Source organism: Amaranthus tricolor, chromosome 2 (assembly GCF_026212465.1).
Source record: "Amaranthus tricolor cultivar Red isolate AtriRed21 chromosome 2, ASM2621246v1, whole genome shotgun sequence".
In the NCBI taxonomy this organism is placed as follows: domain Eukaryota; kingdom Viridiplantae; phylum Streptophyta; class Magnoliopsida; order Caryophyllales; family Amaranthaceae; genus Amaranthus; species Amaranthus tricolor.
The window spans coordinates 38,238,568-38,263,837 of NC_080048.1; the positions used below are offsets into that span (position 1 = coordinate 38,238,568).

A 25,270-nucleotide genomic window follows, 5' to 3' on the forward strand; every position below is an offset into this window, starting at 1 on the left:
CTTTCTTCTAGTACTCCCTCTTAAGGAAGTACGGATATGGATTGTCCGTCACCTTCCCTCACCCAGACCCTGTCTTCAAGCGGGATATTGGGTTGATGGTGATGATGATGACGACTTTAAGGTTATAAGTGATTATTTTAAGTCTATAAAAGTAATTCTCTTAAAATTGTAAGTGATTACTTTAAAATAGTAACCAATAAGTGGACATTGGGTCAATGCAATAGAATTCGTCTCACCATTAGATCGTCTCATTTGAGAATATATATTCTCTAATGAGACGGTCTTATGGTGAGACCATCTCTGTTGGATTAGTCTAATTTATAGTTAAAGCATTAAAGTGATGACCTATAACCTTAAAGTGGTCACTTATAATCTTAAATTTATAACCTTAAATAATTACCTACAATATTAAAGTAATCACTTTTTATAGTCTTACTATAATCATTTATAAACTTAAAATGATAACTTACAATCTTAAAATTGATCACTTATATTCTTAAAGTGACAAGTTATAATCTTAAAATGATTACTTATAGTTTTAAGTGATTATTTTTTATAGTCTTAGAATGATTTTTTACAATTTTTAAGTGATCAATATGAAAAATTGACTGATTATATAAGTCTATTTTATAATAAAACGATCTCATACGAAACTAGTTGTAACGAGAAAATAAACATAGTAACAAAGAAGGGTAAGAAATACAATTAGAGCAAGGGCCTCATATTACAAAATTTATTCACAAAATAATACTCTTACATTGGATAGAGAGAAGAGACGCTAAGAAACAATATATATACGGTATCCCAAACAAGTGAAAAAAAGAGCGTAATCTAAGTTAAGGAGGTCTAAATTAAAACTCGGGTCATTTGATAAAAAACCCTATAAATATTTTATTGAGTGACATATAACATAGAAATTAATAATCGATTTGATTCAACAACCACCACACATATAAAGGTACGTGGGCCCGAAGCGACAACGAAAAAGTGAATAAGTTTCATCTAAAAGTAGAATATGTCGTCAAATTTGTGTTTGACCAATGGCGGATCTTCACATTCGCTGACAAAGGTCAAATCTCAAATCTTGAAAATTTTCGTAACGCTTAAATTTTTACTTTTCTTATAAAAAATTATTCAAGATCTATCATTATATATTAATTAATTAAGCACAAGAAGGAGGTATCTTGAAAATGCCTTGACGTTGGAGCTCCACTAAGACGGTGTCGGTAGATGGAGGCTTTAACCCTATCGGGAGTGGTTGCCATGGTTTTGCTAAAACGTCACCAATCGCCGCGTCTATGCTCTCCTTAGACTATCATAAAAAAGAACGTACATGAATTCATATTAGTTTACGTTAACTTACAAATGTCACGTCTAAACTCAATTTAATAATTGGAAATGAAGTAAAAAATACTAAAAGAAAAATTAAGAGTTTTTTTAGGTGAAAAATATTCTTTCCATTATTTAATAAAGTTTCTTCAAGAAATATTCATGTGCATGCTTAATAATAAATTTAGTAGGAAAAATATAGGGACCATAATTAATAAATTTTTTTTTATAAAATTTTTGGTAAGTATATGGAGACCATAATGAATATAAAAATGTCAAAATGAAGTTAGTGAAATATATGTGTGGACCATAAACGTTATTAAATTATTGAAATGAGGATAAAATTTGTGATATAAATAGAAAGATTTTTAAAACAACAAATAGAACGCATCCAAAACAAATGAAAACCTCTTTGAGAAACGGAAGAAGTATTAATAATTGGAAAATACGATAAGAAACAATAGAAAAGTAAGAGTTCTTTTAGATGAACATAAATATATGTAGCAATAAAATAATAAAATATACTACTTTTTCTGTTTTTATTTGTTCTTGTCAAATAGAATTTATAAATTTTAGTGTTAAATTTTTATTATAATTTTTCATCAATTTATATGAAAAACTTATTCATGTTGGATATTGACATTCAATATATATTTTTTAAACATCAACTTTTCATAATATATTTTTTAAAACTCTTTATTTAACTTTTAAATTTGCATTAAAATCTGTAAAAAAGAAGAGCAAATAAAAAAAAATTAACTCTTTTTAATTTATGTCAAATTTTTTTCGGAGAAGTGTAGCTATTAATAAAAAGTTAAAGAAAAAAGCAAAACGTACCGGATGAGGGTCAATGGAAGAGTGGGACCCAGACTGAGGTGGTGGTTGAGGGAGAAGGCCATGTTGATCTGGTTTGAACATTGTATTTGTATGGGATGGGATCCCTTGAACTGGAACTTGTGCTACTTCCACTCTCTACAAGTTATAACATCCTTTCTCATGTTAGTATCATTTAACTTTAAAACCCATGGTGAATATTTAAACATAATTCTTAAAATATCTTTTTATTCTTGTGGTGCAAATTTATTTGCCATAAAAATTGGCAATATTATTTGTCTTCATTTAAAATATTTCTTCAATGATTTTAAATAGGAATCTTTGACAAAATAACTTATTTGACAATTTTTTTTTATTTAGTTACAGTTACAAATAAATGAATGAGTGATCAAATCATAATATTAGGGTTTAGTAAAATAGTTGGTTTTACAACGACTTGTTAATTATAAACCAATTAATTTATAATAAGTTGCTCCTACTAGCCATATTCAAATTAATCACTTCAACTAGTTAATTATAAACATTTTGATACTAATTTTCAAAAATCAATATTGAATAATATCCTTTTATTTTATAATAAAAAATATAGCAAATTTATTAGGACAAACCAGATAAAAAAAATAATAAATAATATTACTAAAGTTATATAATAATTTGAAAAATTGATAAGGAAACACCCAAATTACAAAACTTCAAGGGACCAATTTGATACTATATGTGTGGTGGGGTGATGATAGTGGGGTGAAAACAACAAGCAAGTACAGGAGAAAATTTTCATTTAATTATTTCACTTATGGATATTCTTATATTCTTATTATTAAGTTTCCATTATGGTTTATACCAATTTAATTGTAATTATTTGTTGATATTAGATTATGTTGTGGATATTATTATGAAATTTAGTAAATTTACATAAATACATAATATACTTATATATTAAAACACTTTATGATTAATCAATCATACATTTTTCAGGAGATCTCAATCTAAATATCATATCTAGTTAACTATTTTCATTATAACTATATTTTTTAATTCGGTTAGCTACATTTTAGATTCTGATATAAGTTTTTTGTAGCATAAATATTACAAGATAAATGTGACAAAGAAAAATATCACTTAAATATCTAAACTCTATAAATATATTCAATATTATTAAAAAAAAAAAAAAAAAAAAAAAAAAAAAAAAAAGAGATGAACTTACTCTTTGTTGTGTTAAGTGCCAAAATGATGGATTGGGTGCCCATGTTGGTGTTAGTGGACAAGTTGAAGGAACAACATTAAGTTGTTTAGGCCACATTGGCATAGGTACCCTAGCTTGAGGATGGCCCCAAACATGAAGTGGTCTAAATGAAGGATGGTGCATGTTTGTCATCGGAGGGTAACCCATTGTTGGTGGATACCATGTACTCATATTACCACCACCACCTTTTCCGCCTCTCATTGAACTCGTCCGATTCATTGCCTCCGTTTCCCTAGCTAATAAATGTTTTCGATGTGATCGATATTTCTGAAAATATATCGTACAACATTTAGTTTCATAAACTTAAAATTATACAAATAAAATTCTCAAAATACTGAAGTATTAAAAATTAATGATTATATAGCTATAAATAACGTCAATGCAATGGTGACTAAAAATGTGACATATAAAGATTTGTGAAGAAAATGAGTCATCAAAATATGGAGAAACAAATCTCTTCGATAAAAATGTGTTACTTTTTCACTGAAAAGGTGTTACTTTTGCAAAAAAAAATGTTATTATTATTTTAAAAAAAATCTGATAGTTTTAAGCAAACAAGAATGTTACTTTCAGAAAAAAAATATAAATACAAAGTAACACGTTTTTTTCTAAAAGTAACACTTATTTGCCTAAAAGTATATTTTTTTTTTCTAAAAAAGGTAACACTCTTTTGCCTAAAAGTAATACTTTTTTGTATGCAAACTCGTGAATTGTTTGTATTATTGTATATAAAATACTTCAGTCTACACTTTTAATTAAACAAATCATTTCAATTTTGTTTAAATTATTATCTACACTTTTTATTTTATTCAATATATTATTATTTAAAATTGATAATAAGCTGATCTTACTTAACAATAAAAAATAACATTGATCCACGAATGGAAGTTAATTTTGATAAATTAAGTTTAAATTAAATTTAAACAATAAAAAAGAAAAAACCTGAAGATGGCTAGCAATATTATGTCGAGTTAGACAATGATTTCCCATAAGCTCTAATATCCTTGAAGGTACTGCCTTATCCACTCCTAGCTGTTCAACTACCTGCACAAATCTCCGGTGAAGCTCCGGTGTCCAATCCACCTTCGTTTTTCGCTTCGTTTGATTGTTGTTGTTGTTGTTATTGCTGTTGTCGTTGTTGTTATCATTGTTTTTTCTATTGTTGTTAGTTGGACAAGATGATGATGATGAAGAATTTGATTCCAATTTCTTATTTATTTTTATCTCTTCTTTTCTGGGATCATCTTTCTTTTGCTTCTCAAAAACAACATCATTAACAACTTCATCATATCCATTAAATAGATCCGGCAATAGACTCGGATCCATTTCAAGATCCGGCAACTCATGCAAATACTCAACACCAAAAAGATCATCAAAATCAATATTGTCCAACAAGTTTGCTTCTGAGAATTCTTCACTTCTCATTGAGAAATCTCCCTCCATATTGCTTAAAGGGGATACTTGCAGCATATCTATTCGTCGTAGGCTAAAAAATCTCTACAGACAATAAATATAAATAGAATTAATAATATTCAAAAGTATCAATCGTAGCCTAGAGAATCTCTACAGGTAACAAATGTAGATGGTATTAATGATACTCAAAAGTACCTCTGATATAGGGGTGAAAAAAAAAGCCCTCGACCACTAGAGAATCTCTACAGGCAAAAATAGATGGAATTAATGATACTCAAAAGTGCCCCTGGCACAAGATTGAAAGAAAAAATCTTCGATCACTAGAGATTCTCTATAGATAACAAATAAATGGAATGAATAATACTCAAACGTACTCCTATTACAAGGGTGAAAGAAAAAGCCCTCGACCACTAGTCTAAACAACTAGCATTCTTAAGCCAATTTAGGCTAAAAAAATAATGTTGTCTTTTCCAAGTAATAAGTATGATAATAGAGGAATTATATTACAAGATTGATGCTTATAAGTTGATATGAACAAGGATTAGTTTGTTTGAAGGGTGATAAATGAAAGAAATGGATTGAAAATTGGTTGTAAATAAGAGGGAAAAACAAACAAAAGGAGTGTGTTTGTGTGTTGGCAATTGATGTAGTCCACAATTTATGAGTTGAGAACTTTTATTCAAATCTTTTAAGATTTTGTTTTTTTGTTGTTGTTTTGTTTTTGAATAATATAAATATATATTAAAATTGAAAATTTTGTTTTATTATACTTTAAGACTTGTGGACTGCTATTTTTTGAGCATTTAATATAATCTTTGTGGCCCTTCATATTGAGTTTCCAACAAAATTTTTTGAATCTTTGGAAATCAATGTAGTATTGGTACGGGCAAGGTTTATAATTGATATAAGAGCTATATCTATGTGAATATGCTATATTATGAAATGACAAAAATATTAAAAAACGGTAAAGATATTAAAATTGTGTAAATTGAATGAAATTGAAATGAGAAAATATTGAAATAAAAATTTAAAAAGTGACGACAACATTTTCATATTGAAAAATATTTTATAGTCTTAGGAACAAAGAAAATATAATATGCTGATAATTTAAAGGGGAGAGAGTGATTTTTTTATTATTATTGTAAAGGAAGAACAAAGATCCAACAGATAACTAATCCTTAAGTTATGATTTTAAGGGTTTGTATTTGTGGATAGGCATGAGTAGAAATTTATCGGGAATGGAAAAATGTAAAAAATAGGTGTGAGAGCGTTTCTTATTCAAATTGGATTATGTTTGTATATGTGTAGTTTGATTTAGGTTTTTACTCCTTTATTTTTCAAGTAGGTATTTCTTTGTTGCCTTGGCCATAATCTAATTTACTAAGCAAATCAAAATCACAACTTCCGGTTAGTATTTTTTTTAAATAAACACCTATTTGATACACTGGGTATCAATTATCGCTGTCCTTTATGGGTATGAGTTGTCGTCGTCCTTCTCACCCCAGACCCCGAACATAGTTTTCTATGGGCGGGATACAATAGGTATGATGATGATGACCTATTTGATAATACTATAAATCCCTACTTAACTTGCCCTAAACCCTACTTAACACAATTTAAACATCTACTTGATATACCTCAAACACCTCTTGAGATACCATAAACCCGTGCTTGACATACCCTAAACACATACTTGACAATTTGACATTCCATAAAACCGAACCTGATATATGTAGATGTACACCTATTTAAACCCATACTTGACATACCCTAAAATCCTACTTAACATACCATAAACCCTTCAACTCGTCTTTTATGAGACCGTTTCATGATACAACAACCTCAAAACAAGAAGTCCGTAAACTAAAAGTTTTTATAAATTATTGGGTTATTAACCCAAGTATAAGGCATGTCTCACGGTGAGACTATCTCATACAAGAATTTGTGCTAATTCTTAATTGAGACCGTCTTACCATGAGATGGTCTCAATTGGTCAGTCCAAAGTCTTTTAAAAAAAAAAACTGCTCTCTATAAAATTCAAATTTCATTATTTTTGATGTATTATTTATTAATAAGTTACTTGTATAGGCTCATCTCATAATGAGATAGAAAAAAACATATCAATTGAGTAATAAGGCGTGTCAAATTCTAAACTGTCTATTCTAATTCATTTTTTTTTAATTGGGCTAGCCTATTCGAGGTAATGTACGATCCAACCGGCCCAAAGTCCATCTAACCGTCATAGCCACCTCAACATATTTTTGAAGACGTTGAAGAAAATTGGTGACAGTCAGGTGAGTTTAGCCAGGGTGTATACTGTATAATCTCAAAACTTCCGAGATTATTCTGGAACGTTCCACAATATTCTCGACATCTTCCAGATTACTCTTTACACATCCTTGAATTTCAGCAAATTTCGCCTTCGAATTATTGCTTCTTATTTTAAGTCTTTATCATCTACTCCACACTTTCCAATATAAACCAATATACCCATTAATCATCCATCAAATTTGCAAAGAAAAATCACGAAAAAAAAATTAGTTGATTACTGAAAAATCAAGACAAAGTGAAGAAGAGGAAAAGAGAAGAAAGGGAAAAGAAAGAGGAAATGGGTGTTGATTATTACAAAATTTTAGGGGTTGATAAAAATGCTAAAGATGATGATTTGAAGAAAGCTTATAGAAAATTGGCTATGAAATGGCATCCTGATAAGAACCCTAATAATAAAAAGGAAGCTGAGGCTAAATTCAAGCAGATTTCTGAAGCTTATGATGTAAGTTCTCTGTTTTGAATTTGCTACTTTTTGCTTTTCTGGTTTTTGTTTTTGAACTTTCAAAAGCTTTGGATTTTTGCTTCTTTTTTTTTTTTAAGTAAATAGATAGATACAATTTTATGTTCTTCTTTCCTTGGATTATTTATTATTAGAAATTTTTTAGCTGTTGGTTTGATTGAATGATTTCTGGGTAGTAATTGGAAATCAGATGTTTTTTCTTAGCAATGGTGAATCTAGGATACTAGAGTCGAACACTTACATCTACATGTATGCTGAATCAACTTGCATGCTGAATCAACTCGAATAATACAGTTTTTATATGTTTTATAATTTAATGTTTTTGGGTTTCTGGGCTTAGATTACACCAGTCAATAAGTGCTAAAAATGGAGGGCAAAAAGTATTTGAAAGACTTTTGCTTGTACAATTGCTAAAAGCTTGAATCTGTGTGACATATGTAGTCTTATTAATTTGAATTTTTGCAGGTTTTGAGTGATCCCCAGAAGAAAGCTGTTTATGATCAATATGGAGAAGAAGGTCTTAAGGGTGGTGTTCCACCACCAGATGCTGCTGGTGGGCCGGGTGGTGCAACCTTTTTCTCAACCGGAGACGGCCCCACTTCTTTCCGGTTCAGTTCTCGTAGTCCGGAAGACATTTTTGCTGATTTCTTCGGGTTCTCAAGTCCGTTTGGGGGTGCTGGTGGTGGTGGCGGTGGTATGAGAGGTGCGAGGTTCGCAAGTGATATGTTTGGTGGGGAAGACATTTTCAGAAGTTTTAGTGACAATGGTGGTGGTGGTGGAGCGTCAATGCATTTCCATGGCGCTCCTCGGAAGGCACCTCCGATTGAGAACAAGTTACCCTGCAGTTTAGAGGAGCTGTATAAAGGAACTACCAAAAAAATGAAGATTTCTAGAGAGATTGCTGATGCTAGTGGGTAAGTGAGCTATATTTTCTCACATTTTTTAGTCCTTTTGTTGGTTTGTTGTGATTTGGTGAAAACTACCATACTTGATAATTCAAAAAAATTTATGATTAATTGATGATAGTAAGTTCCATATGTGCTTATGGATATGGGTTCTAAATGTAGAATCATATACCCTATTGGATGGGATGACCCTATTGGATGGGATGGGATGGGATTGGATAGTATAGGTTTGGGTAGTGTAGGATCAGGCTCGTTCTTGCGTACCTCATTGAATCTAGATTGGATGGAATGGGATGCAGTGGTGGATCTTGAATGTTTTGTAAGGTAATCAACGCAATACACGAAACAAAAATTAATGGAAGTGGATGGGGTTGTATTGGCTTGGGTAGTGTCATACAGGATCAAGCACGATTTCGCATCTTATAGATTCTTGATTAGATGGGATTGGATTAGTGTAACATAATATGCTAGATTGTTTAGATTCGCTATTAAAAGAATCAGATAGATCATAATTCGCCTTTTAAATTTGTGATTCTCGTGAGTCATGTGATTCGGATTGGATGCAATGTCGGACCTTGAATAATTTTTGTTGGGTAATCACCTGAATATGAAACCAATATGAAACCAAAATTATAACAAATTTCAGGGGGGGTAAGTAAAAATTTAAAGGGGGCGGTTTTGGATGGGATTCTATAGGATTGGCGGTGTCATAAGGGATCAGATGCAATTGTATGGTATGGGGTAGATTCGGGCAATCCAACTCGATAGTAGAAAATGCAAGTATTAGTGTTCATGATATCAAGCCTTTTTTGGAAGTATGTGAGTTCATAGTTATAGAGCATAAATTGTTGCTCGCTTCCCTTTGTTTTGAACCCGTTTCTTCATTAACTTACTGAATTTGAATCCGGATTTTGATGTTCTTGGTATTTTTGGATCTTGCTTTCACAAGTTTATGTTGATGATTTCTCATTTTCTCTCTTGGTCATTATATGTTGAGAGTTCTCATTCCGTTGAATTTATTATCGACTTTACTTGAAGAGTTGAACTTATTCTACTCTCTCCCTTTGAGATTGATATTGATATATGAATTTCCCTCATAAAATGTCACTAGCAGTAACAATCTCAAAGGGACAAAGGGTTTAATTTCATGCCGACTATAGCAATTTGAACAAACATATGGTGTTTCACATTGTAATTTCATGATTATAGTTTTCTTTTAGTAGGATAGGATTTCAAAAGCCTATGATTTAATTTGGTTGGTTCTGTCTCACCCTCCTTCCTTGAACCCATTGAAACTATATGATATTAGTATCGATGATGTCGATGGTGTTAAAATGTTGTGGTGACTTATATGATGTATTTAAATGATTAACCTTTTTAAAATTAATGTTAAGCTGTAGATAATATTTATATTTAGGGGTGTCGGTTTCTTTGCGTTACGAGGCTAAGATTATGAATATTTCTTAGTTTTTGAACTCCTTTGAACTTAAAGAGTCATTTTTCATTGGGATTTCTGTATGGTGTTGGTGATGATTTTGCGTATGTTGATCTTTGCTCGAAATTAGGCCAGTGGGTGAGCTTTCTAATAATTTATCAACTATGACATAATTATAGTGTCATTAGTAATCATAGCTCGGTTATAAGTTAATACTATGTAGCCTGATTCATCATTCCTAGATAGTATTAGGGGGAAACCGGGAAACCGGGTATAGTTGTCTTTTCGTATGCAAGTATGCTGTTCACATCGAGTGAATCTTAAGATGATTGGAAGATAGGCAACAATAAAAATGTATCTATCTATGAATTCGGACTGTTTTTTCCGACACGTTTGTTTTGAAATCGCAGGAAAACAATACCTGTAGAGGAGATTCTAACAATTGAGATCAAACCTGGGTGGAAAAAGGGAACAAAGATCACATTCCCGGAGAAAGGAAACGAACAACCTGGAATAACGCCAGCAGATTTGGTGTTCATAATCGACGAGAAGCCACACAAGCTATTCACTCGGGATGGAAATGATTTGGTGATCACCCAGAAGATTTCATTGGCGGAAGCTCTGACCGGTTACACCGTTCATCTAACAACCCTTGACGGAAGGAACCTTACGATCCCTATAAACAACGTGATCCATCCGACCTATGAAGAGATTGTGCCGAGGGAAGGAATGCCTTTACCGAAAGAACCCACCCGAAGGGGTAACTTGAAGATCAAATTCGACATTAAGTTCCCTTCACGGTTGACTTCTGACCAAAAAGTCGGAATTAAGAAGCTATTAAGTCCATGATCGAAACTCTCGTGTTGGCCTTGTTCATGAATTAGATGTAATATAGTTTTCGAAACGGATTTTGGGACAGGTGGAGTTGAGAGTGTTGGTCGGTCCGAAGATCAAAGATCTACAATCAAGGGAAAATGAGAAGAAAATTTGTGCCCATATTTGAGTGATTTGGTAATGGACAATGGTTTTGCTTAAGTTTCACATTGTATGTACTAATATCATTTTGATACTTTTGATTTATTATGAACATCTACTTGCTACCAATAATGATTAAACTACCAATAATTCTATTTGGTGTTATACCTTTTTTACTTTATTAGATAATTCTAGTTTATTGCTTGTTTTAGCATAATATATATATATATATAGTTTTGACAATTTAAATCATTTAAAATTACTATTTGGTAAATGAATTGATTGTAATAATTTATTTTTAGGAAGTTACTTTTAAAAATTTGTTTCTAGAAGCTTGTTTACATCAACTAATAAAATAATCAGCTATTGCTTATTATTTTTATTTATTATTATTATTATTATTTGTTAAATATATCATTAATCTTTATGTTGGTACAGATTATAGATATATGAGTATACAATTCAAAAGCCATTATTGCCGAAAAAGAAAGTTATAATTTGGATTCTTCAATGTCTTTCAACAAAAAATTAGATTCTTCAATAATATATTTTTGAAAACCAATATTTTCACATTTATTTTAATATAATTATTATATTATCTTTTTTATTTTAAGTCCTTTGAGAAGTTTGACTATCATGCTTAGTTCAGTCTTTTTGGAGATTAAGAAAATAAAAATCTGAAATAAGTCTATCAACACTTAAAAGTAACTATTTTTTCCTTCCACATTTGTTGCTCTTTTTCTTAAACTATATTTTTATATTTATATTTTGCCTATAAACCCACTTCCATCAACCAACTGTGGTACATCACTTGTTGCCACAAATCTCTCTACAAATAATATATAAACATTTATAAATCATTTATTATTCTAATATATATTTTATTTACTTTTCAAAATAATCTTAAATTTTCATAATAATAACCACGGCTTCAATACAACTGTAGCGATTGACTTTAAAACGCAACCTACATAAACGAGTGAGCTTCAAATTTTATGCAAACTCAGAAGGAAGAAAGGAGTAATCTACTCCTAAATTAGCCAAACTCCATTACATTTACAAAAGAAAAAAAGAAAAAAAAAAAAAGACTAAGCATATCTAATAATAAAAATTGCTATCTTAATCATCACTACTATAGTCGGTTGATCCAGATTCATAATTGTCACATTGATCCCCATCACCCATCCCATCCACATCTCCGTTCCCCTCATCCAATCCGGCATTCAAATATCCGACATCTACATATCTTTCTTCATACTCACCACCACCGACATCTCCGTTATCTCCACCCCGATATCCGTCATCACCCACTTCATCATGATCATCTTCTTCGTTGCCATCGTCGACATTATAGTCACCGTCGTCGCCGTTATATTCTCGTACATGAGTATTTGGACAGCTGTTATAAACAGCAGCATAGTCGTCAATGGCCACATACTCGTCTCCAGAAGCCTGCCTGTTGTTATCATCATCGTAATTTGATCTGTCTGAATAGCTAGGCTCGTTGACGTTCATCATCTGTCTAATCTCCTCACCGTTCCATTCGTCTCTCCCCAAAAATCTCGGAGGAGATTCATCGAAGGTAATTGGCTTGGGCAGACTCCTCATGCCAGTAGTTGGTGCTGCTGGTGCCTTCTTAACAGGTTTCGGCCTTTTTCTGACAGACCGACGACCCTGTTTATGCCCCCTTTTGCCAGGAATACTGCGGCCTGACCATCCCAGTGTGGGAAGTTTCTCGTTGGAGGCGACACTTATGCTGTTAGGTTTCCCAGCTTGAGAATCAACCCTGCTTCTTTTTGATCTTCCACCACGGGTTCGCACCCGGCCTCCCTGGCCACGGGTACCACCTATGGGAATAGCGCCAAGATCATTCCCTTTATCGATCAATAACGCTTCTTCCGGTTGAACTTCACCTGAGACACCGGCAAGCTCGTCCTCTTGAACATTTCTCACACCGGTGTACTTGGAAGGAATTTTCTATTGTACAACGACAAATAAACAAAAAAGCGAGTAAGTATACTTTCACAAAGCCCACAAGAATTTCCATAATCGTTCAAAATTTTTATTTGCTCGATTGTAAAAACTTTACATCCAAACTACCTTCGAAACATGATAGAGATAATGTACGCAGAGAAAAAGAATGTCATTAAAATTGCAAAAACAAGCCGAAGCTGAACAAAAGCGAAAAATATGAAGAATACGGTTCAAGTCAATTTATTAGTAAGATAAAAAAAAATGGGGCAAATTCAATGAGACGGACAAAAAGGGAAAATGGGGCTAATTCTGAGTACTAAGATTATACTTACCAGAATGTGCCTCGGCTCTTTATCCTTTGCTTTCTCATCCGGGAGGTACGAAATATAAGAATCAAGCTCCATCAGTCGTAATGCCACAGCCGATGTCGTTTGGGGTATCCACGGAAGCATCGTTATAGTGCCAAAATATGAGGGATCATTGACGACATACCCAACAGTATTACCGGAAGCCAATAATTCACCAGTAGTCTGGAAATGTGATGACAAGAAATCTCTCTTTATCGCTCCTTCTAGTAGTGTCAGGACCTAAAAGCAGACGTAAGTAAAAACCAAAGTGATATGAGACGGAATGTAAAATATAGTAGAGAACAGTTACAGGAAGAAGACATATTCATTAAGGATGAATAAGTTCCAACAAAATTTCACATAGCGCAGAAAAGAATGAAAGATGTATAATGAGTAGAGGTGTTTAACGGGGCAGGTCGACCCAACAGGTCAAGTGTTGGGTTACATTTTAACGGGCCATTAGTGGGTCGGGTCAATAAGGGGACGGGCCATTAACGGGCCCTGATGTAAAGGTCCAGGCCAGATAATTAAAGAAATTGGTTGTGAAAAAATTTTGCTTTTTTTTTTATATTTTTATATGATATTATATACATACGTGGGTCGAAGCAACAGGTCATAAGACAAAAAAAACTATTATATGAACTTTAAAAAACTGGTCAAAATGGGTCTTGTTTAAACGGGCTTTGACCTGCCCCAACCTGGCCCATTTAACTTTTGAACCGACCCGACCCACCCGGGCCCGTTTAACACCTAAATTAATGAGCAAAAATGCTCGAGAATATGAAGGCAATTAAAACCTGAAGAAAGTCTTCTGCTGATGAAGACATATACAGCTTCAGTCCCCAGGATTTTCGGTAGGCATCCGACCAAACGGGTTGAAAAGCTTCAGGAGGGATGCAAACCTATCGAAAAGAATGAGACAGCTAATGTTTAGCTATACATAAAACACAGCAAAATGTATTAATAGAAAGAAGGAAGGTACAGTAAAACACCTCAACAATGGCTAAGAGAGCCTTGAGTAATCTTATCCTCGGGGGTGGGTATTCTAGACTCCGGAAGCTTTTTTCAAAATCAACCCTATATTCTTGGCACTGGGCCACATGCTCGGAGAAATCAAAGCTCGTGTCGAATGCATTGTATGTTTTGTGGCACATAGGACAGTGATTATCTTCAAAGAAGTATATATCACGGCAAGAATCGCATCGGCGGATCAACTCGAGACACCTCTTCTTCCCATACTTAGTGGCACGTAAAGCTGATGGGTTTAAGCATTCCTGCCAAATCCACTCTTCAAAAATTTTGTACCTTCTCAAGGAACTCTTCATTTCAACACTATTTCTACCACTCTCTATTTTGAATGATGAAGAAGGTTCAGGATTTTCAGAATTTGTAGCACAAACAGTGCTGCTAGGGCTATCTGTACCCCCACTATTTTCGGGGTTAGAAGGTACTTCAGATGCTTCAGCTTTTACAGAGAACGTGTTATGCCCATCAGTGCTAGTATCCAATAGTTTCCTTCTACCGCACTCCTTGAAAAGAAACTCGACCTTCCGCAACATTGCATGCAAATGAGATTCCCTTACTCCACGTGCATCCAGTGAAGCTAAGAGAGCGTCGAAATCCTGAAAGAGAAGATCAAAACCCACCACATGTGGGTATCAAAAGAGATTTCCTAGTACAATCACTTATAGATAACAGAAAACAACTAACCTCTTCAGAATCAATGAGCCTCCAGCCACCATTACGCAACTCCACGAATAACCTGCCAGTGCCAGGATCATTACAAGAAGCAGATGCAATAAATTGCCAGTATCTGTTCCGGCGACGATCCTCACCAAGAGGCAGTGACCTATAAACATACAACTCTTCCGCTTTATGTCCAATATAGGACTTCAACTGAACACGACACCTCTCGGTAGCATATGTAGACTGCTGTAAAGCAGCGTTATCTACTCCCGAAACAAAATTTGACATTGTCGAATTCTTTTCAGAGTGAGGATATGCATGTAGATTATTGTCATTATGAGAATCAATGAAGTGTTTTTGCTGCAGTGCGGGATTTCCCATTGCTTCTTTTTCATCCAATGCAAGCATATGCCCATTATCCGCTGCAGATGCCATCATGTTTGATTCCATCTTGTTTGGGACAAGTGATGCGTAAGGCGTCTTCATCAAATATTCCTCCTTCAACCGGCGCTTGTCCAGTTGAGCTTCAGCCCACATTTGCTTTTTCAGTGCAGTTGCGGCTTCCAAACGCTCCTATAAAATTTTCCAAGTCAGAATATAGCAACAAAGATTTCAAATTAAGAATCATCAATACTTTTATTAAAAGAAAACGATGACAAAGCGAGGTGAGTTTGGGGGGGGGGGAGGTGGTTGTACTGACCTCTAGAACAACTCTAATTGTGTTGCCCTCAGTAGCAACACCAACAAGGGCAACCAGGGCATTGAGGCGCTCTTCGACGCTAAGTTTAGAGAATTCCCCCTCCATAAGTCCCTGAACCCAAGCTTCACCAGGACAGCTTTCGTCGATATCAGAGTCTTCATGATCACTATTATTTCCCCCCAGACAAATCCCATCAACATCCTTCGATTCTTCTACAAAACATCCATTGTCATGTATCTTGAAGCTTTCAAGATAAGCAGAAGTTCCAACTCCATTGGATGCTTTATCATCAATATGGTAAAGCGATTCACTTCCATTGTCTGAACCGACTTTTGGCACGCAACTATTCACGTCATAAGGGGTATTTGCATCTTTGTCCGGGGTTAGCACAGTAACCAAGTCATCAATCTCGGGATCTTCAGCTGTATCACTCTCTGAGTCTTCATCTTTCTCAGCATCATCAACCTCCATCCCGTCAACATCTGCTTCGACTTCCTCTACCAAACCACTTTTAAATACACGAATTTTTTCCCTGGCAGAAGAGAGAATAGCCTCTGCATCGACAGGATTCTTCCTGTAGGGTGAACGCACACAATATGTTGAAGGAGCAGTCCTTTCAAAAAGCTTTGTGTCTCTGGACAAAGCTGCTGCAATTGATGCTTCAGGAGTCTTGCTTGTGGTTAGATCACGAAGACCAGATTTCTAACACACAAAACCATGTAATTAGAAACCTATCAAACAAAAAGCAGTCACACACCTATTAGCTATGTTACTTGGACTTAGATACTGATGTCAGACAATGGTAAGTGTCCAAGTGTCGGATACGTCTATATATTCATTTTTATACCTAAAATAAAGTGTCAAAGTGCCATACCAATGTCCAAGCATCAAGGATCGGACACGGGTACGTAAAGCAAAATGAAGAGTCCAAGTAACATAGCCTATTAGTATATTAAGTCTATGCTTCACCTGTATTTTTTCTGCAACATCCAATATATTTAACCCATCACTTCCCTCAAGGGACAAAACATGATAAGCGGCAAATTTGACTGTGCCTGGGGTCAATCTGTGTCTTGACCTGCGTCCATTTGAATAACCCCTCTCATGCATAATCGAAACAGCATTTTCAACAGCTGCTCCATTTCTTAAATTAGATATTATGTCAATACAATCATTTCCCTGAAACCAATAGCAAAAAGGCCAATGAAATTGATTAGTAAAAGAATATGTTCAGGAGAGAGAAGGGAATTTCACTATAGGAACAAAAGAACGACCAACAATAACTAAGGTAAAGCCGGAAACAAGTTTAAAAATATTAATGATTGAGAGAAAACACAACATGAAAATTTCTAAATTTGTTAGCATAGCCTTCAAAATAAGGAATAGTAAAGAGCATCATTGGATAGGGCATGCAATGTAAGAAAAAGCTAAAATGCACCATTGGATTTAGACTTGTGCACATAAAATACGGAACGACTAAAATGGCAGGTCGGATAGGGAACAGGAGATAAGGAATAGTAAAGTGCACCATTGCATTAATGTGCCCATGTGATTAGGGGGAAATTGTCCCATGTTTGTTGGTACTTGGTAGCGTAAAACAAGTAAAAGTATGGGTAAATTATATCAATTGCAACCCAAAAAGCTTCCATAAAAACAAAAAGTGCACTTGGTTACATAATTGTCAGAGGAATATGATGCATTTGAAAAAAAATACTAAGGGGGTGTGTTCGGTTAGCAACATTGCAATGGAGTTGATCCATTAGTGTGTCACCTTCATCCAGGTTTCACCGGACATCATGGTAAACTTGTATAAAATAGAAAAAGCTATAAGAAAACTAGCTATAAATAAAACCATACCTCATTTTCCTCCCGTGAACATACTTCCACATTTCTATTTTTTAGTTTAGGTCCAAAACCGGCTGATAGAGCCAACTGCCGCAGAACTTCTGGCCATGTTAATGGGCTTAAGTTGCACAGCCAACTGCGTATATCAAAACCCCATGTGTACGCCTGATAAAACAAATATATAAGCTTCTATACATCAAAAAAACATCAACTATTCTCTATAACGAATGAACAAAAAAAGAAAAGTTACCCCTTCAACTATCTGAGGATGTCCACCAACAGGATTAACCACATTGTTTAGGTTCGCACCAAGTCCTGTATCCTTGATTATAGTCCTCAGAAGAGCTACATAAATTTCTCCTAGTAGTCGAGGATCCTGGAAGAAAGAGAATCATAACGATGTTTAAAAGTTATCTCGAGCTAAAACACCATTGTCCTTAGCAACAAATAAAATTTTCAGTATTACCAAGTCCATGAACTTACATAATCATGAAAAGCTTGCACGAACTCATCAAGAGTGAACGGCCACAATCCAAGAACATCAGCAAATGTAAGTAAAAATCTCCAGACCTGACGCCAAGAATTATAGTTCGATTACAACAAAAGTTACAACCACAAAAAGAAACTTCACAAGATAAGCGACGATATAAGAAGAAAAAGGCCTAATTAATCATTACGCAATTATATAACCATAAGTCATCAAACACCGTCCCTTCGGAAGTCCCAAATATACATGCACATGCAAATAAATACACACCCAAAGCCAGTTCACTTCAAGCATGAACTTGCTGCTGTACCAAGAAAGCTCGTGATGACCCACAAGTAAAATTTAATACTGACTGGATTCCGTGAACGTTAGCCTCATTAAACAAATTCACAAATCAGAAGGTGGGTTAGCTACTCCGTCATTTAAGGCTGATCAAAATTCACCCCTATATAATATTAGTCGTATCAGCGAGAAACAATTATATGCCTCTAACCAAACATTCAATGAAGCATAGCTACTCTCATTCAACCCTCGAACTTGTTAGACATAATATGCACCCTAAATAAATGGTTTTCAAATGATAATGGCTGTATATAATTCTGAACTGTCTTTGATGCAGGAAGATTAAGGGACATCAAGTCTATGCATACATGCACAAAGAGAAAACATTCACACGTAAACAATCCGATGTAAGAATCTGGAAAACAAAAACAAAAATCGTGTATCGCTTGAGGATTCAAGTTTTATCAGAATCCCAAACCAGGAAAAGAATATGGAAGGATAGAAGCCTCACCATCAAAAGATTTCCCACATTCTCTTCAGAATCCAACCATGGTCGTATGGCAAACGGCTTCTTCAGCTGCACAGAGTTTGGAGGGAACAACCCAAGCATATCTAAAAAACAAATATTAAATTGCACATTTCAGTCATTAGTCCATCATAGATAAGCTGAAGTCATTAAAAAGCTGAAACAAAAGGGCAATATGATTCAGAATAGCAATAAAACCAGAGATGCTCAATGTAGATTACACCCACAACATTCTATTTCCATTCAGGTTCTGTTAAAATGTTATAAAATAAGACTCTTCTCTAGAAGTAGCACTTCCTATATCATGAAATCGTCCAGTAAAAAGAACAAAATAAGCCATCAGAACATTTGCAAGTGAACAACAAACTTCCATAATAAAATCGGCAAGAAAACTCTCCTCAGCCAACAACAATGTCAAAGCCTCAAATCCAACTCTCCTCCAGAAAAATCTCCTTGAAATGCTTAAAATCTTTATATGTGCAAATATGGTGAGTAGTAAAAGCTCGATGCAATGGACAGAAAATACACCACCATACCAACTACCCACAGATCCCAACGATCAATTTTCACTGTGCACAATCCATATTTCAAAGAAACATAAGCACTACCACCCAGCTCTACACTTAACTATTCCAATAAATCAGCTAGAGTGGGATTGCCTTTTTTAATTTAAAAAAAATAAATATATAAATGGGCTTTCAGGTTAAAACTCCAACATCACAGTACTAGGCATATAATTTATTATTGTTCCAAAAACCAAAGAAAACCAGCTGAAAATAAGTATTTCACATGTAATTTTTTCTAATATCTTTAAGACACTTTCCTTTCAAAGCCAAACACTTCACTCCATTGAATAAGCGATACTATAGTATATAAGCCTTACTCTTATGAATTAAACAGTAATGCTAAACAGTGAATACTAAAAAAAACCAGCTGAGCTACCTTTAAATGAATCAAGATTTTGCAAAATTTCACTGTCAAGTGACAAGATAGTTTTTAGATTATTTCTTGACACTGCTATCTCCATTAGCTCCAATCTCTCATCTTCAATAAGCTCTGTTGATTCTTTTGCAAGCTTTCTAGCAACGGCTCTGTCATTAGCAGCTTTCTGTCTAGCAGCTTCTTTTTCTCTCCGGAGTTCCTCCTTTTGCTTCATTTTCTCAACCTAATAGTGCAAGATAATTAGCTAGATATCTTCAATGAAAATCAATTGAGAATGTGAAGAATGACCGTCAAAACTTACTCGAGCAGACTCCTTCAACAAATTCTTTTCCCTACGTTCCATTTCACGCCTTTGCTCCCGCTGGTATCTTTCCTCTTCACGCTGTTTTTCACACAGTAACCTCTCCTCTTCTTTCCTTCGCTCACGCTCTTGCCTCTCCATATCCTTCTTAATTTGTTCTTCTCTCTTCAAAATTGGGTTTTTCACAGACAAAATATATAATGCTACTTTTGGAAACGATGATTTCATGTGAAAATCTAGAATTGGTTCAAATTTAATGTTTGGCAAATCAATAAAATTTAATTTTGAATTTGAGTCAGTTCCACCATTATTTTAAAAGTAGTTAAAGTTGAGAATTTGAGAATAACTTCTCGAACCTTGTCATTCTCAAATTCATCCTCCATGATATCATAATTGAAATCTACAGTTTGAAATGAATTACTTATTTTCAAACACAGCCTAAAAAAATATCAAAAGTAAGAGATTTTCGACATTAGAATGGATCAATAAAAGAAGCTTAAGTACCTTCCTCCTCAAAATATCTTGCCTCTCCAAGTCTTTCCGCATTTTTTTCTCATTCGCATCCATTTCCTTAGCTACCCTAGCCTCATCAAACTAAAATGCAAATAAAACAAAAAACATGTGTCAATTTCCAAAAGCAGTAACCGATGACCCACTACACAAATGCAGCAAACAAACAAGTAGACAAGCATCCACACTAAACAGATGACCCACTGACAGGCACCAAGAGCAAAGAATCCACAAAAGCACTTCTAGCTAAATCAGACGCAATCACGAAAGACAGATGGTCAATACCTTGCGCTTCCTTTCCATACTTCCAGCGGCCTCTATTAAATTGACACACCTTTCAGGTGGCATAAGTGCACTATCCCTTCCTGAGGTTGGATGTGTATTGAGAGGTGATTCCATGCCCACATTCAGATACGGAGACTTCCTTGCTATGGCTTCATAGTCCTCTGAAGTAGACATCATAACGTGATTTGGACCACCATATGCCACAGGCACTTCTTCATACCCATGTATGTATGAGCGTCCGTTAGATAAAGGAGGTGTCTTGTTTCCTGGCCGACCAGAAGGTGAGCCGTAGTAATGAGATTGAGAAACTCTTTCATAAGATTCGCTTCTCACAGTTGGCTGTTCTGGAAGAAACTGGTACTCATGTAGAGCTCTACTACGACCCTGCTTAAATGCATGCATAAGAAGCTTTATATGACCAGCTCAAAAATAATGCTATTTTCATACATTTTCACTTATTTTATCAATCCAAGGACCAAAGCCATAATCCAAAGGAAAAACATACAATCAATCATGAACATGCTTACATGGCCATGCCTAAGCCCATGACAGCTTGTTACACAGCTACTCTCAAACAAGTTTCATCAACAAACACTAAGACCTCAAATCCCATTTCTAACACACACATTAATTTTTTCAAACTCAAACCCGGTCTTTTTTTAGTAAAACACAAGGACTCGTCTTGATTTATTTCTTGCTAGATACCAGTATATCACTCTTATAATTTGACAACAAACAAGTAGGCACTCGGCGACACAAAACACTTCACCTATGAAAAGCCTTCTCATAACAACATCCCCACCTTGTGTTCCAAAGAAACTTCCGCAGAATGCAAAATTCAACGAAGTATAGAGAATTTAACTAAGTGATCAAACCTACCTTTGAAGATGAAGCCTCGTACGTCTTTCCTAATGTCTTTTGTGGTGCCGTTGTTATTGCTACAGCATTAGATAAAAACTTCAATTAAGCTTCTCACAGGAAACGAAATGACATTATAAATAAGAATAAGCCAAATTAAAGTATTCATATTTAAAAGCAAATACAACTAAAATCACTTGTATCCATACCACTAAAAAGTTAGGCAAAATTCTCTTACCAGAACACAAATGACAATATTAGACAGCATACAACACCGAAAATCACTCATACTCCAAACCAAATTATAGTGAAAGCACAGATGTTATCGGGCCAAAGATTAATTTTATGGTTACGGAATATAATGGACTACATTAAAATAGTTCATCAAATCATGTGCACTTTGGTGATTTTTTCTACCAAGGGTGATTCAAAAACAACCTCTTTGTTATCACTAGTCAATGGGCCAAATATAGGCCGGGCCGGAACTAGCCTAAGTAAATATGGAGCAGGTCGGATACGAGCCTTCAAAATTTAATATGGGCCTTTTCGGCCGGGTTTAAAAAGGTCAGCTAGGCCTGTTTTCATAAATAGAAATTATTATTATTATTATTATTATCTTTGGTGATCAATTTATAATATTAAATTATTGTTTATAATAAATAAATTGTGATTCCCATTGCCATTGTTATTTATAATCGTTAGAGTAGATCTTGTTAGGCCCTTTTATAGCCCGCTCCATTTTATGTTTAGTACAGACAATTTTCCACCCTGCCCATTTTCAACCCGGCCCTTATAAAAACGGGTCGATACGGGCTCAACATGGGGTCCGGCCTGTTGAACACCCCAAGTTATCACCAACAATGGTAAGATTGTGTACATCGGGTTGTCCAAAACCCACTCTTGTAGTCACAAAGGCATCGGGGTAACGAAAAAATAATGAGGATATATTAACTTATTCCATCTCCAAAACAAATTAGGAGTATAAGAAATTTCCTTACCAATGGGAGCATTAAAAGCACCAGGTGGCAAAGGATCAAACTCTATCCCAAGAGCAGGACTATCTTCTGTTAATGGCTCCCCAAGCTGTGCTTCCACAAATGCAATAGCCCTGTATTGAATTAGTGATTGAGAAGGCTCATGATACCTTCCACGCCCACTAATTCTCAGTACAGCACCATCAGGATGACCCACATAGGCCCGGTGTGGATCCATATGACCATAAGGGCTAGACCCTGACCCAGAACCTGAACCATGTTCATTCCCCAAGTCATCATCCAACGTATCATCTATGGGACCCGCAGGAGGCGGCCGTGGCAGAGTCCCAGCCACTGCAACACCAACTGAGGCGGTTGCAGGCGGTGAAGCCTCCCCCTTCTTTGTCTTCTTTTCTAAGCCCTTCCTGTCCTTTAACCTCCTATGGCAAAACCACATCTGCAATTGCCTATCAGATAACTCCGTTTTGGCTGAAAGTTCTGCCCTCACAGAATCTGAGGGATAATTATCAACTGAAAAAACAAACAATACAATAACCAAATCAAATCAAACCAAACCCTAAACCTAAACCTAAAATCATCAAAATAAAACAAAATTAAAGACAAGAAAAAACCATAAAACAAACAATACAATGATCAAATGAAATCAAACCCTAAACCTGAATTCATCAAAATAAAACAAAATTAAAGAGAAGAAAAGAAAAACATACGTTGATAAGCTTTTTCCAGAAGTTCAAGTTGAAAAGGGGTCTTCATAATTCTCTTAGTTTTACGTTCCCCACCAGCACCACCATTTTCATGAAGTTTCTCCTCTCCATCAAAACTCCCACCCCCCATTGCAAAATCCCCAGAAAGGCAATCAAAATCAAAACCCTAAAATCGATGAAAAATAGATTTAGGATTAGCAAATCATAAAAACAATAAGAACCCAGATGAGAAAACAAAAAATAGTTAGGGTTTTCAAGAATCAACACAAAGAACAACCCTTTCAAACCCTAAAATCAAAGAAAATCGAAAACAAATAATAAAAAGAAAGAAACAAGGGAGAGAAACTGAAAGAGAAATTGGGTAAATACCCAAAAGATTATCCTGATTCCTCTCTATATATCAAGAAAAAATCATCTTTATCTAGAAATTATTGTAATCCACGAATATTAGGAAATTGCTCGTAAAGGACTTGCATTAGGAGAGAATTGGGGATTAACAATAACAAAAAACAATGATAACGACCAAACTCAAATAGTTTTAATTGTTAAAATTTAAGGGGGGTTTGAAGAATTAAAGCAACAAGATTGGTACTTACTATTTAGTAGGAGTATTCTTCATCATATTTACTATTTATTCGACAAATAACAATAGTAATAATAATTTGAAGAATAAACCCATAATAATAATAATAAAATAAATTTAAAAAGAAGAGATTTTGAATGTGATTGTTGTTTTTGTGGAAGTTGATTAAAAGAATTGCTTCTAAGAACAAATCAAAGAACACTCTCTCTATCTCCACAACTCTCATGCCTTCCATTTCTCTCTTTCTCTCTCCTTTAAAGATTTTTTTACTGTTGTTTTATTTATACTCCAAGAACTTTGGGAATAAAAAAAAAAAAAAAGGAGGAAAATGTCATTGAGAGCTTAAAAGGTTTGACAATTAGTCAGTTTGCTTTTTTAATTGTCTTGTTTGATCAGCTGAAAATATTAATTGTTTTTGTTGGCTTTTAAGCTAATTGAAAAGGCCAGTTATTTGTGGAGATGTTTGGTAAATTTGCGTATTGACTGTTGGCTATTTATTAGAGAAAAAAGTAGGCCAACAAACAAAAGCCAACCAAAAAAATTAGCTGAAACAGCTTTTTCATTTTGGTTTAAAAAACAGCTTTTCAGCTGCTTTAAAAGCCATTTACCAAACACTTTATTTTGGCTCTGTTTAACTAATCAACAAGCCAAAAACCAACGAAAAAGCTAAGCCAAAAGCCACTGAACACCCCCAAAGTTGTTAGTGAAGTTGCATAAAAAGAGTTTGTAATTACATGTCTTTTTATTGTAAAAATTAGGGAAATTTGCAAAGAAACAACTTTTAAAACCTTAAAGAAATACCTTTTATAAATTTTTTTTTGTAAAAAAACACCTTTTAAGAGACTTTTTTTAAAAAAAAACACCTTAAATCAGTTTCTGGTGACTTTTGTCAACTTTCCGGCGTTGACTATGCCATTTGTCAACTTTCCGGCGTTGACTTTTGTTTTTATTTTTATTATTAATATTATTTTTTAAAAAAATTTTATTTTTATTATTATTTAAAAAAATTAAAAAAAATTAATAATAATAATAATATTAATAATAATAATAATAATAATAATAATAATAATAATAATAATAATAATAATAAAAATAAAAATAAAAATAAAAACAAAAACTAAAAAAATAATAATTTTTTAAAATTTTTTTTTAAAATTATTTTTTATAATTTTATTTATTATTATTATTTTTTTATTTTTCTTTTTGTTTTTATTTTTAATTTTTATTATTATTATTTTTTTATTTTTGTTTTTATTTTCATTATTATTATTATTATTATTATTATTATTATTATTATTATTATTATTATTATTATTATTA

General features: G+C 34.0%; 3 protein-coding genes across 6 annotated transcripts; 1 reads left to right on the plus strand and 2 right to left on the minus strand.

The window, feature by feature from the left end:
* Positions 1 to 672: 672 nt before the first annotated feature.
* LOC130806807 (transcription activator GLK1-like) lies at positions 673 to 5,636 on the minus strand. Of its 3 annotated transcripts, XM_057672011.1 has the most exons (6): positions 5,194 to 5,636; positions 5,015 to 5,061; positions 4,349 to 4,903; positions 3,368 to 3,673; positions 2,167 to 2,301; positions 673 to 1,312 (listed from the first exon to the last, which is right to left on the minus strand). In XM_057672011.1, the coding sequence occupies exons 3-6, from the start codon at positions 4,874 to 4,876 to the stop codon at positions 1,163 to 1,165; spliced, it is 1,119 nt and encodes a 372-aa protein (XP_057527994.1). In that variant the 5' UTR covers positions 4,877 to 4,903; positions 5,015 to 5,061; positions 5,194 to 5,636; the 3' UTR covers positions 673 to 1,162. The 3 variants fall into 3 exon arrangements, with proteins under 3 accessions (XP_057527994.1, XP_057527993.1, XP_057527992.1); XM_057672010.1 differs by having other exon boundaries at positions 5,015 to 5,636; XM_057672009.1 differs by having other exon boundaries at positions 4,349 to 5,061; positions 5,194 to 5,456.
* Positions 5,637 to 7,109: 1,473 nt separating this feature from the next.
* On the plus strand, positions 7,110 to 11,092 carry LOC130806724 (uncharacterized). Its single transcript, XM_057671918.1, has 3 exons — positions 7,110 to 7,592; positions 8,076 to 8,524; positions 10,361 to 11,092. Exons 1-3 carry the CDS (start codon positions 7,428 to 7,430, stop codon positions 10,797 to 10,799), a joined length of 1,053 nt encoding a protein of 350 aa, XP_057527901.1. The 5' UTR covers positions 7,110 to 7,427; the 3' UTR covers positions 10,800 to 11,092.
* A 587-nt stretch (positions 11,093 to 11,679) lies between these two features.
* LOC130805121 (homeobox-DDT domain protein RLT2-like) lies at positions 11,680 to 24,206 on the minus strand. 2 transcript variants are annotated; one of them, XM_057669773.1, is made up of 19 exons: positions 23,964 to 24,206; positions 23,371 to 23,533; positions 22,667 to 23,173; positions 21,690 to 21,748; positions 20,811 to 21,194; positions 20,520 to 20,609; positions 20,016 to 20,180; positions 19,715 to 19,937; positions 18,758 to 18,858; positions 17,961 to 18,047; positions 17,728 to 17,853; positions 17,490 to 17,642; positions 16,602 to 16,811; positions 15,633 to 16,334; positions 14,957 to 15,505; positions 14,239 to 14,868; positions 14,044 to 14,148; positions 13,232 to 13,486; positions 11,680 to 12,902 (listed from the first exon to the last, which is right to left on the minus strand). In XM_057669773.1, exons 2-19 carry the CDS (start codon positions 23,495 to 23,497, stop codon positions 12,045 to 12,047), a joined length of 5,331 nt encoding a protein of 1,776 aa, XP_057525756.1. In that variant the 5' UTR covers positions 23,498 to 23,533; positions 23,964 to 24,206; the 3' UTR covers positions 11,680 to 12,044. The 2 variants fall into 2 exon arrangements, with proteins under 2 accessions (XP_057525756.1, XP_057525755.1); XM_057669772.1 differs by having other exon boundaries at positions 23,737 to 24,192.
* Between the last annotated feature and the right edge of the window lie 1,064 nt (positions 24,207 to 25,270).

Coding starts and splice junctions, on each gene's coding strand:
- LOC130806807 (XM_057672011.1), bottom strand. CDS start 4,876: ATGCTGCAAGTATCCCCTTTAAGCAATATGGAGGGAGATTTCTCAATG. Junction 3,674..4,348: donor ATATTGCTAGCCATCTTCAG/GTTTTTTCTTTT, acceptor ATATATTTTCAG/AAATATCGATCACATCGAAA. Junction 1,313..2,166: donor CTTCCATTGACCCTCATCCG/GTACGTTTTGCT, acceptor TTTTTATGATAG/TCTAAGGAGAGCATAGACGC.
- LOC130806724 (XM_057671918.1), top strand. CDS start 7,428: ATGGGTGTTGATTATTACAAAATTTTAGGGGTTGATAAAAATGCTAAA. Junction 7,593..8,075: donor AGATTTCTGAAGCTTATGAT/GTAAGTTCTCTG, acceptor GAATTTTTGCAG/GTTTTGAGTGATCCCCAGAA. Junction 8,525..10,360: donor GAGATTGCTGATGCTAGTGG/GTAAGTGAGCTA, acceptor TTGAAATCGCAG/GAAAACAATACCTGTAGAGG.
- LOC130805121 (XM_057669773.1), bottom strand. CDS start 23,497: ATGGGGGGTGGGAGTTTTGATGGAGAGGAGAAACTTCATGAAAATGGT. Junction 19,938..20,015: donor TGTTGAAGGAGTCTGCTCGA/GTAAGTTTTGAC, acceptor TTGCACTATTAG/GTTGAGAAAATGAAGCAAAA. Junction 13,487..14,043: donor CAGCAGAAGACTTTCTTCAG/GTTTTAATTGCC, acceptor GTCTGCTTTTAG/GTCCTGACACTACTAGAAGG.